General features: G+C 36.5%; 1 protein-coding gene across 2 annotated transcripts in view; it reads right to left on the reverse strand.

Moving 5' to 3' along the window:
• Bcap29 (B cell receptor associated protein 29) overlaps positions 1–12,756 on the reverse strand; it is a 69,539-nt gene that overhangs the window by 52,273 nt on the left and 4,510 nt on the right. For both annotated transcript variants that reach the window (XM_008830721.3, XM_008830720.3), the window contains exons 3-5: positions 11,351–11,451; positions 8,065–8,215; positions 6,553–6,688 (exon numbers count right to left, since the gene is read on the reverse strand). In XM_008830721.3, the coding sequence (XP_008828943.1) occupies positions 6,553–6,688; positions 8,065–8,215; positions 11,351–11,451 (388 nt within the window). The remainder of the gene's footprint in view (positions 1–6,552; positions 6,689–8,064; positions 8,216–11,350; positions 11,452–12,756) is intronic.

Consider the following 12,756-nt stretch of genomic DNA (forward strand, 5'->3'; position numbering starts at 1 on the left):
CAGTTAGGGTAAAAAGACCCCAAAGAAATGTAGCCAGTTTCTTGGCTAAAATTCAAAATGTCCTTGGGCCTGTTAGCAACATACTGTGTTCCAAAGGCCAAAAATGTCAAAAATATTTGGGAGCTTATATCTAATCCTTAAAAGATTTTAGGGTTACCTCTTCAGCGGGGGGAATGTTGGAGGGGAGGGAGTAGGCATGGATTTGATCAAAACACCTCATACACATGTATGAAATTCTCAAAGTTTTTGCAAAAATTTAAAAAAATCAACAAAATTATAATTATTAGAAATAAGCTGGCTAAAAGAATGTAAAAGAACTTGGGTTACTAAGATAGATTAATGTTTTAAAACTCTAGGGCCTAGGAAGACAGCTTAGTCAACAAAGTATATATCACACTGAATTTGATCCCCAGAACCCATATAAACTAGGTGTGGTGGAGCCTGATAGTAATTCTAGTGCTGTTTGAGATAGAGACGGGAGGACCCCCAGGGCTTCCTGGCTTATCAGCTCAGAGTACTTCTACAAGTTCAAGGCCAACAGGAAATCCTATACCAAAAAATAGGGTGGACAGCCCCTGAGAAATGACACCTGAGGTTATCCTCTTGTCTCCACTACACAAGTGCACATGTATCTGTAACCTACCCCTCAATAATTAAAAAATAATATAAAAATATGTACCCACTGGCATGGGCTACCTGACTAAATACAATGGCAGCAATTTGATAGTCTATTCCTATGTAAAACCCAGGAGATTTTAAACAGAGTGACATAAGAATTTCTATGGCAGGGTGATTCATTTCCTAATATAAACTAATACATTTTAATAGACAAAACTCAAAAATTCTAGTAAGCAATGACCAGATGCAATATTTTAGTATGCAAACGGTGTAAGGGACATGATTTATACTTTTAGGAACTTCAATCTAGTAGAAAGGATAAAGTAAAAGCATATAAACTATTATGCTAGAGTAGAAATAAGGCATCTCTGAGGAGGAATTAAAGCTCTAATGAATATACTATTTTAAATGGCTTTAGGAAAGAGGAGGATTGAAGCATATTCTGAAACAGAAAGAGCTTCAGGCTTCTCAGAATAAAAAAAGACATTTTTAAAAAGAGCAGGATGTGAATTTCTCCAAACCTTTAGTTTGTTGCTTACCTCAAGTTTAATACAATTCTAGCCCAGCAAAGAAAAGCTGCATTTGTAAAGTTAGAATATCCTTAAAAACATAAAGAGTCCTATAAAGGATTATTACACTGGGTATAGTTCATACAGTCTCTAGTGATTACCCAAATTGAAGGGAACCACTGAACTGTAGGAAATGTTTACAGTGACTGCTTGAATTATTTATGCCACTGACTGGGAAGAGCTGGATTTGTGGTAGTCTTGTAAATAAGCTTTCATTACCGTACCTGTAAAACTGTTCAAACTTATTATGTGTAATTTCATGCTGGAGAAAGATCAAGAGCCCTGGAATCTGAAACTCAACGGCTATCAGCTACAAGAGCACATGCCCTTACTATTCCTCTCACTTAACCCACCAGGGTAAGCAGGTGGGAATAAAGGCCAGTAGAGCTTCACACTGCCATTTTAAAGCAGTTAACTTGGTAGCCAGGCAGGGAGGCACACATCAGAATTCCCAGAATTTGGGTGGGAACCTGAGGCAGGAGGACTGTGATTTCACAGACAGCTTGGGCTTCATAAAGAGGCTTTGTTTTGAAAAAAATTTTTAAGTTAATTGCTGTTTCATAATTATTTCTTTAACTGATTATCAGAGCATAAATAGGTCTTGTGTACCCAAACCAAGTCATTTTATAGGATAACATTTTGAGTTGAAGGCACAAAACACATAGTTATAAGTGTGGCTACTTGTTCTAGTTTGTTTCTCCATTGCTGTGACAAAATACTCTTGACCAATACCAACTTGGGGAAGAAAGGGTTTATTTGGCTTACATCTCCTGGGTCACAGTTCATCAGGGAGTCCAAGTTAGGAACTCAGGGCAGGAACTGGGAGGCAGGAGCTGAAGCACAGGCTATGAGGAATGCTGCTTACTGGCTTGCTCTCCTGGCCCCTGCTCAACCTGATTTCTTTTACAATATAGGCCTACCTGCCCAGGGGTGGCACTGCCCACAGTGGACTGGATCTTCTCACATCACTCAAAAATCAAGAAAATACCCCCTACCCATGGCCACAGGTAAGTCCAATGGAGGAAATTCCCCAATTGAGGCTCCCTCTAGGCAGGTGTGTCAAGTTGACAACTAAAGCTATCTAGCACACTACTACAATCAGGCTGCATGGATTAAATTTTTTTTTGCCACCGTATGATTTTATGTTACCCTTTCTGTCCCTGTTTCCTCAGTTCTAAAATTAAGGTAATACAAACCTCATGGGATTGAGAAGTAAAGGCTATTATCTTATTGCGAAGCACTTGAAGTAACATTTAGCATAGAGTTAACTATTATTCAGAGCTAAGAAACTTTAAAGTTCAGAACCTATGAGGTGACTTGCCCCAGGTAACACTGCTAACTACTGGTAGTGTTAAAATAAGAGGCACCCAAGTCTCTGGAATTAGAGGTACCCACGCCTCTGAATCTCAGGATTATGTACTTTTAGGTAGATAATATTCCTAAACAGAACAAAGAGATATTTTTTTAAAATCAACTTTCCTCTTCCTTTGCTACTATTTCAAAGTTCATATCAAGTACCATGAAATCAAAGACATTTTTGACATTCTCATCTGTGGCTTTTATTGGTCACTTTAGTGATCCATTAGTTTTATTCTAAGCACTGGCAGTATTTATGTCTAGTTCACAGACTTCCCACTGTGTGCTAGCTTTAGCTGAGCGTTATCTGTGCTTTTTGTAATCTCAGATCACTGACTGGGTAAGAGCTATACAGGAAGCAGAGAACCAGCACAGTACAGAACCAAAGGGGAAAAAAAGATGAATTGTGGAGGACCCAGGAATCAGTGAACAGAACTAAATTTTCTAGCACAAGTAAATACGTTGGAAAATGTTCCAAAAGAAAAGTTCCAAAGATATTTTGAGAAAGTAATTTTTGAAGGAAAAATACTAAGTCCATTAGTTATGATGTATATGTGAAAAATCTATCAAAAACGTTATAAAAATACTCTATTTGCTTATAGCTCAAGAGACAAACAACTGAAGGGGGGAAGGCAGTACCCCAATAGTAGTTATAATTCACTCTAAGATGATGTGCATATTTCAAACTATTGAAGATATATGAGTCTTTCAATAAATACAAAGCTGCAGGCTTTTCAATTTAGTCATGAGATATTAATCGAGGATTTGAGGATTTTTTGTGTTTTGGATGTTATAATTATGAAATAAGGTCAAAGATAAAAAGTGAACATTAAGGTACAAAATGAAATTGTGTTGCTGAAACAACAGGACCCAAAAGCAAAAATTACTAAGGTAGCTTTTAAATATAGAAAATGTCTACATTCTAACTTCTAGAAAACTGTTACTATAAGCAGAAGTTTAAAATACATCAGGTCAATCCTTTTTCAAACAGAACAAGGGTTGGTGAGATGGCTCAGTGGGTAAAGGTGCTTGCCTTGCAAGCCTGGTGACCTGAGTTTGATCCCCAGAACCCATATAAAAGTGGAAGGGGAGAACTGATTCCACAAAATTGTCCTGTGACCATATGTTCACTGTGGCATGCATGCCCTCTCCACACATCACACATATAGTAATTATAAGTTAAAAATCAGACTAAAACAATGTAAAATATAAACTGGTTTTTACATTCTATTTCCATAAAAGAAGTCAGTAACAATCTATTCTTAAGAAACATTTTTGGGGGGCTGGATAGATGGCTCAGAGGTTAAGAGCACTGACTGTTCTTGAAGAGGACCAGGGTTTGGTTCCGAGCACCCACATGGCAGTTAACAACTGTCCTTAACTCCAGTTCTGGAGAATCCAACTCCGTTTTTTGGCCTCCGCAGGCACTGCACAGGTGGTACACTTTCATACATGCATACAGAACACTCATACACCTAAAACAAAATTAAGTGAAAAATTTAAAAGCATTTAAATTTTAAAAATTTTATTTATTTTCTGGGTATGAGTGTTTTATATGCATGTATATAAATTGCACTCATGTCATGCAATGCCTGTAGAGGTCAGAAGAGAGTGCTGAATCCCCTGGAATTGAAGTTAAAGACAGTTGTTAGCTGCCATGTGGGTACTGGGAACTGAACCCAGGTCTTCTGCAAGAGCAGCCAGTGCTCTTAACAACTGAGCCATATCTCCAGTCCAAGAATAAAGTGTCGTTGCAAAAAAAAGAAACACTTTTGAACTGTGTTTCTATGAAATGAGGTCTTTCTCTCTGCCATTTTTTGTTATAGTGTAAGGCAAATATTATAAAAAGTAAAATATAGGTTTTGAGTAGGTGACGTTTTGCTTCTTTTAATATATCTTAGAAAGCTTTAAATTGTACATTATAGCTAACTGAAATATTCCCTACACAATGAAGTGTTTCTTACACAACTATAACTTGGAATAATGCATACTGACTGTATTTATTTCATTTGTAATGGAGAATTTTTTTTTCTTGCAATAGGGTCTTACTCACTAGCTGACCTGGAACTCACTATGTAGACCAGGCCGGCCTTAGACTCACAGAGATCTTCCTGCCTCTGCCTCCTGATTGTTGGAATTAAAGGCATGTGCCACTATGCCCAATCTGATAAATAATTTAAAAAAAAAAAGATTTATCCAGCCAGGCCTGGTGGCACATGCCTTTAATCCCAGCAATTGGGAGGCAGAAGCAGTCGTGAGTTCAAGCAAGTCCAGCTTGATCTACACAGTGAGTTCCAGGCCATCTGGGACTACAGGAAGACCCTGTCTCAAAAAAAAAGAAAAAAAAAGATTTATCTACTTTAAGCATACGTATGACTGTTTACCACATGCATGCCTGGTGCCCATGTAGGCCAGAAGAGGGAGTCAGACACCTGGAACTAGAGTAATAGACAGTTGTAAATTACCAAGTGGGTGCTAGGAGCTGAACCCCAGTCATTGGCAAGAGCAAGCAGTGGTCTTAATCACTGTCTCCTCTGCAGTCCGCTAAGAAATAATCTTAATGCATTATTTCAGGAACACTTTCTTCAAGAAAACTTGTTTTATTTCTAAGTGGTTCCATTGATTTATTTTCTAAAAATTAGATTTTCAAAAATGTATGGGGCTTAGAATGAATAAAAAACACTGACACTATGATATCTGAGTACTAAATTAAAAAGAAAATACCCAAAGTAATTTTGTGTTTCTTTTTTCTATTATTCTTTTTGGTTAATAGGCCATACATAAGTACTTAGCAGACACAAACACTTCCTGAATTATCAGAGGAACAATACTGCATAAGATTCTCAATGGACTATCAGCATCGCCAAAATTAAAGACTTTAAAATATTTTGTGCAATCATCAATGTAGTATCAATCTATTTCCCATAAAACCAATCCTTATTTTTCATAAAAACAATCGTACTTTAATTAGCAGACAATGTACACAAAGAATTAAAAGATTTACTTTAGGTTATAAAGTAAAATTAATGGTAATAAAGGAGTTAAAGTTCATATTTCCAGAAAGTTGAGAAATACCATATTCTAGGCATGACATACACATTGCAATCTTGAACTCAGAGCAGGTATAGTTACTTGTACTGGGTCTGCACAAGACCAGCCCTGTCAACAGTCAGTCATGGATAGGGGAGGGGCTCATGGAGCCCTATTCCTCCTTCCAAGCTACTGGGTATTGAAAAATTCAGGGTGAGGGGCAGTCATTGTCTTCAGCTGTGTACACACTGGAGCGGCCACCAGATTCCAATGGATAGTTCCAAAGACATGGTCACATGAAAGCCTTGGTTAAACTCAGTGGGTCAAAACAAAATAAAATGATATGAATGTAGAAAAGGGGCTTGGAGGGAGGAGAAGGGGATGCCAAGGGTGGGTGGAAAGAGGGTAGGAAGTGAAAGTAAACAGGATGCACTATGCACAAAATCAATGAACAAATTTCATTAAAAAAAAAAAAAAAACTAATAAAAAAACAACTCCCAGGGCTGAAGAGATGGCTTAAGTGGTTAAGAGCACTGACTGCTCTTGTAGAAGACCTGGGTGAGTTAACAACTGTCCATAACTACAGTTCCAGGGGATCCTATGCCCTCTTCTGACCTTTGTGGACACTGAAAGACACAGGAGCACTTAAACACATGCAGGAAATGCACTCGTACACACACACAAATCCCCCTACCCCCCCAAACCAAAGAAAACCCAAATTCCCATGATGTTTTCTCCTCGAATCTAGGAAACAGGACCACTGGCATTAATTTATTATTGAGGGAAAGCACAGGAACAAACAAACCTAAAGAAAAGTAAAGTTTTTGAAATAAGCATTCCATAGAAGGATACTATTATTTGTGGCCATTTTCTGCTGATAAATTATGAAAATACTATTTTTGATGCTTAAAAAATAGTATATTACTCCTTGTGAATGATAATACTATTGATACAAATTATTACAAAGAAAATTAAATACCCATTTTAGTTTTTCATTCTCTTCCATGAATTTCTTGGCAGCCTTAGTAGTATTTTCTGCTTGAGTTTTAAGCACTCCCTTATTTGATATTTCTTTTGCCAGCTGAGTAATAAGTGTAACCAGACGTCTCAACACTCTGAGAAAAAAACAAATGAAGTTCAGAATAACACTAAACCTGATTAACTGCCAGGAACTCTGACTTTAAAACAAACAGCTACTGTCAAAGAACTCTGTTAGGAATAGAGGAACAGCAATAGTGGAAGTGATACTGAAATACAATCTTTTTTTAAATTTTAATATTTTATTATTTTTATTTTATGTGTGTGAGTGTGTTGCCTGCATGTAAGTAAGTGCAACAGTGTCGTCCAATGCCTGCAGAGGACAGACGAGGCCGTCGGATCCCCTGGAACTGGAGTTTCAGGCAGTTGTTAGCTGCCATGTGGGTGCTGGGATTCAAACTTGGGTCTTCTGTAAGAACATCCAGTGTTCTTAACCGCTGAGCCATCTCCCTAGCCCATGAAATACAATCTTTTCTTAAAAAACAAAAAACAAACAAAAAAAAACTAACCACGCCTGTCAGTTAAAATAAATTGTGCCTTATTCCTTTGGAATCTTGTTAAAAGACTTGTACTTGGAATACACAGATGGAGTGGCATTAAAAAAAAAAATTTGGTAGTGCTGAGGTTCAAATCCAGGGCTTTTTGCATATATTGGTATTATATTTCTTATACAGGTGATTAGCCTAAAGGAGTAAAACAGAATTTCAGATGGTATGGCAAGGCCAGCAAGAAAATCCTTTTTTGGACTAATTCAAAATTTTCTATTTGAAGAACAATGTATAAGTCTGGCTAAGTCTAAAAGTTGTACATTCATGTTTATGGCTAACCCCCACTGTTAGAAATTATAATTAATCTCCTCAATTATTCCTTTCAGCATGTATTTCCTGAGGAAGTAAGTGTTAACACTGTGTTAGGCACTGGGGCTACAGCATAAAATTAACTTAGTTCCTTTCTTCAAGTTTAGGTTCCAGTTGGAGACATAGAATAAAACATATTAAATCACAACTGGGAATGACACTAGATGTTAAAATCTACATATAGTCTAAGAGAGAATATAACAGAAGACCTATCTACTTTGAGTAAAAGTTAAAGAGGGAAAAGAAGGCTGGGCATGGTGGTGCACACTTTTGGTCCCAGCACTTGGGAGACAGAGGCAGGGAGGTCTTTGTGAGGCGGAAGAAGTGAGACATACCATAAAACTATTTTTTTTTTTAAAGAATGAACAGTGAAGGAGAATGGGCATAGACTATACTACAAGTACTGGAGAACATTATGAGAAGGCAGTAATCAGATCATTCAAGGCCCTATGTAACTGGTAGACCTACAAGCTGCAACTATTGTTTGAGTTATAGAGCTGAGTTCTTTTATGAAGATGTTAACAAAGAGATCTTAGTATAGGTGGGAAAAATGAGAAAGAGAATCCTATATGTGCTAAAATTGTTCTTTTACTTACAGCCAAAAAAATAATGAAAATCCAGAAATGTACAGATTTCTTTGAGATCTAAAAAGCTTCATTTGTGTGTGTTCATGGGCACTAGGTCTCCCACCTGTGCTCCTCTCAATGCCATGGCTGGAGGAGTACTTCCTTACTTCTCTCACAGCATCTGTCAGAGAAGGACAGGGAACATTATTTTGATGTTTAGGAATATTTAAAATGAGAAGCACTTGTAGAATAACTTTCTAAGCCTTTTACTAATAAACTTTAGGTAGAGCTCTCATTGTCTTTCCCGGTTGTGTACTTGAGAGGGTATCATGTTCAAAGAAGATACTTTGTAAGTGGTTAGTGGTAGCAGCTTATGAATCATCATAGCATTTTTTTATTAATTAATTTTTTTGGTCTTTTTGAGACAGGGTCTCCCCTGTAGTCACAGCTGGCCTGGATTTGCTATGGAGACCAGGCTGGCTTTGAACTCACAGAGGTCCATCTGCCTCTGCCTCCCAAGTGCTAGGATTAAAGGCAAGTGCCACTATACCCAGCCACCATAGCATTTTAAAATCATTCATCTAGGGCTTATCATCACTGTACTGTCATTTCTTGCTTAATGTGAATTATTATCTTTTACTCCTATGGATGAATCAACTGATGGGCAGTAACAGATGTGATTCACTTAGGGCACTTGCATTTTATTATATTTAATATTACTTTAAATGATTGAGACCAGAAATATTTCACTACATTGAATTTTCCACTGGCATAGGCTGGTTAAAATGGGATTCAGTTTATTCTATGGTGGCAGTCATTTCACAATAGTTTACAACCACTACCTCTGTATAGTTCCACATTTCCACCATTCCAAAATAAATCCCAAACAGAGTAATCCAAAATAAAAGTTCTCACCTTTCTTTTCTTTTTTTTTTTTTTGAGACAGTGTTCCTGATTGTCCTGGAACTCAATATGTAGACGAGGCTAGTCTTGAACTTAGTGAAATATGCCTGTCTTTGCAATGCTAGGATTAAAGGCATGCACAATCTCACTCAGCTATAAAGTAGTTTTAAATTACTAACAATGAAACCACTAAGTGAAGCCTCGGATTTCATTATAATCCTTTGTGTTCATATAATATATATTGCTGCTTGAAATAATTATTTTCTCTATAACATGTGATCTAATTACAATTTGATTCATTTGTTCTGGCTTGTTTTCAATTCTAGAGTATGCTGAAAATGGAGTGGGATCAACAATAAGGGAAGAGTGTGATATACAGTCCAATTTTCTGTAAATCATAGGCAGACAGTCTTTGGGTTTAACTTCTGAAAACTTTCTCTTAGAATGTACTTCTACTAACACTAAACATATATTCTTGGGTTTGCCACTCTCCAGTTTGTTACCACCCTAAAACACATACATATAATAAATATGTTAAGTCTTGCCTGAGGAATATAAATACCCTGTAGTAATTACTTGACAATCAAGAAAAATGAAACAATTTCCAAAGTAAGGTATAACTTAAGTTTCAGTAATATACTGGTTATATATTATTTATCTCACCTTAGTGAAGGAGGTGATAGTCCATTTGAGATGAAGACACCAAGATTTAGGGAACAGGTAAGTCTTATCTGCCTGCCTTAACTATCCATAATGTTAATGGAGTGGATGTAACTCCAGTCATTTGATTCTGCCTTCTGTGCCCTGGTCACAGTTCAACAGATAAGGATAGATACCTTATCTCCATGGTGACTATGAAGACTCATGAAATCTCTGTTTTGAAAACTAAGTTCTACTTTTAATTTATGAAGTATTATTGCCATGAACATTTCAAAGATGTTGAAAAACTCATATAGACTGAGTATTTCTCCTGCAAAAAGTTTGGGCTTGGTAGTGCTTGGATCCAGGCTTTTTTTCAGATCCTGGAACATTTATATACACAGAGGTATCTTAAAGATGGGACTCAAATGTAAACATGAAACCCATTTATGTTTCAGACATACTTGACAGATATAGCCTGAAGTTAATTTCACACAATGTTTTTATTGTGCTTGGGTTTGGACTGGATTCCATCACATAAGGTGTGGGTGGAATTGTCTACCTGTGGCAGCATGTTGGTGCTAAAATGTTTCCAATTCTTTGGATCAAAGTTTTTGTATTTATAATTTTCAATCAGGGATGCTCAATCTGTCCAACGAACACCTATAAATTCTATCATATGGACTAAAATTGTGAACAATTTGCCATATTTATTTTGTTTTTAAAAATCCACTTCAAAGTCATTTTGACGCTTTTCCCTAAATGTTTCAGCACACATCATCTTATGCTAAGGACTTATTCTTACATAAAAGCTACTGGTAATTATTTTTAAACAAAAGGATAGATAATAGATGTTTTAAGCCTTATAGCTGCTACTTCTAAAATCTGGAGTTGTCTGTGGCAACAGGCATGGATGATATGCAAACAAGCAAGCATGGTGATGTTGCAATAAAATTCTATTTACAAAACAGGCCTGTGGCTCATAGGCTTTAGGGTGCTATAAAATACTGCTATCACAAGTAAAGCTAACAAAAGTTTTCTAATATTACCTAATAATCTCTCAATATTCAAAATTTTTCAGTAGCTTCCAAATTTGTGATGGAGTTGTTGCTTTTAGTTAGGCTCAATGAAGATTCACACTTTGTATCTAAGATTTTTTCTTTTTTTTTACTTATTTACTTTTATTTTTATTTTATGTGTATGAGTATATTGCCTGCATGTATGTAAGTGCACCCATGCTGTGCAGTGTCTGAGAAGGACAGAAGAGGGTATCAGATCCTCTGGAACTGGAGTTATGATGGTTGTTTGCCACCATGTGGGTGCTGGAATTTGAACCCGGGTCTTCTGTAAGAACAGCAGTGCTCTTAACTGCTGAGCCATCTCTCCAGCCCCTAAGATTTCTTTTAAGAACCTAATGATACCAATCTTTTGTTCTATACCAGTTACGTTCCTGGATGCCTAAGACACTATTGTAACAAAAAAGACTGTAGCTGGTAATCATGTGAACCTACAGCTGGCAACTGGAAAGTAGGCCACTTGTTACTACTGCATTTACACCTGAAAATAACCTAAAAGAATCACTACACTTCTCTGAAACTTATGTTTGTGTATATGAAACAGTAGGAAAGCATCAAAATAACAATATTTACTGTAATAATGATATATAAAACTAATTATTTATAAATGTATCAGTAGCAACATCAATTCAACCAATAAAAAAACCAAAAAATTCATTTAAAAATAACTAGATTCAAAGGAAGGATCTAGTACTTACCTAGAAACAAAACAATCAATAGGACTATAATAGTAAGGAAAGCTTTGTTCCAAAAACTTGCAATTTTACCCCAGACACTAAATGAAAAGATCTTCTGCCATCTGTAAAGCAATACAAATACATTAGGTAGAAAAAAGAAAACAAAAACACAAAGAGCAGATTTTGAAATATTTGTAAAACCTGAAGTAATATTTTGATAATATGACAAAAACTAGAGAAAAAAATGTTTAAAGTTTTAGTTCTTTTAGTGGATGGGTTGCTCCAAATTTTCCCTTTGAATTGGAACCGGGATTCAGAGATGGCTAATTAGTCCTTGCATGTGGATTACTTGGCAGCTGTGTGGTATCAATTTGTGTCTAGCAGTTCAAGTATTAGAGACCACAGAAGGATAAAGTAGACAGATATGCAGCGATGAAAAGGACACTTAAGTTACGAGTGCTAGTCCTTCCTTGGAATCTGGCTTCCTTCTTTCTCTGAGCTACAATGAAACAACTCATATTTTATTATAAATTCTTCTTTCTTGCTCAAGTGAAGGCAAGCTGGTTTCTGATATAAGTAGCCCAAAGAATCTACTACAACTTGCTTTCTTACATGGTAAGTGGTAGTTTTCAGTAGGCAGTTTGTTGATAATTAGAAGTTAGACATGCACAATACTGTTGTCTCTCCAGTTCCTCAAAAGTTAGAGAAAATTTAAAAGTTTTTTTTTTTTTTAGGATCTCTGGCCCTGGCTGGCCTGGAACTCACTATGCAGATAAGGCTGGCCTTGATCTCACAGAGAAAGCATTAGAACTTGATAAACTTTTACACATGTATATACTACCCAGGTTTAGGTCTGAACACACAGGAAATGAAACGAGGAAACAAAAAGTCCAGATGGATTGAGTGGACTAAGCAAAGCCACAGAAACAAATGAGTTAAAAACAGCAAAGACTGACGAAGATATTCATCCTACAACTGGAAAGGTAACAAACTTTGTATAAAAGCATTTTAAGTGAAAACACATTCATTGAGTCCAAAGAAGACACATAAAGGTGATAAGTACTTAAATGTTTTTCACTTACAACTTAACTAAGTTTATGATAAATTATTAATAAAATTGAATTCAGTAAAAACTTGAATTTGAGAAGACTGATAAAGCAGTTTCTTTTGCCTCCATGCATCAACTTCTAGGCATTTTTATATAGACACTACTTAAATTTTACACATTTTCTCTTTTAAAAGAGAATACAGGGTTGGAGAGATGGCTCAGTGGTTAAGAACACTGGTTGTTCTTGTAGAAGACCTGGGTTTGAATCCTAGCACCCACATGGCAGCTAACAACTGTCCATGACTCCAGTTCTAGGGGATCCGACGGCCTCTTCTGACCTCCATGAGCACTGTATGACACAGTGCACTCACCTACATGC

This window comes from Nannospalax galili, unplaced genomic scaffold, assembly GCF_000622305.1.
Source record: "Nannospalax galili isolate Female #2095 unplaced genomic scaffold, S.galili_v1.0 scaffold312, whole genome shotgun sequence".
NCBI lineage: Eukaryota > Metazoa > Chordata > Mammalia > Rodentia > Spalacidae > Nannospalax > Nannospalax galili.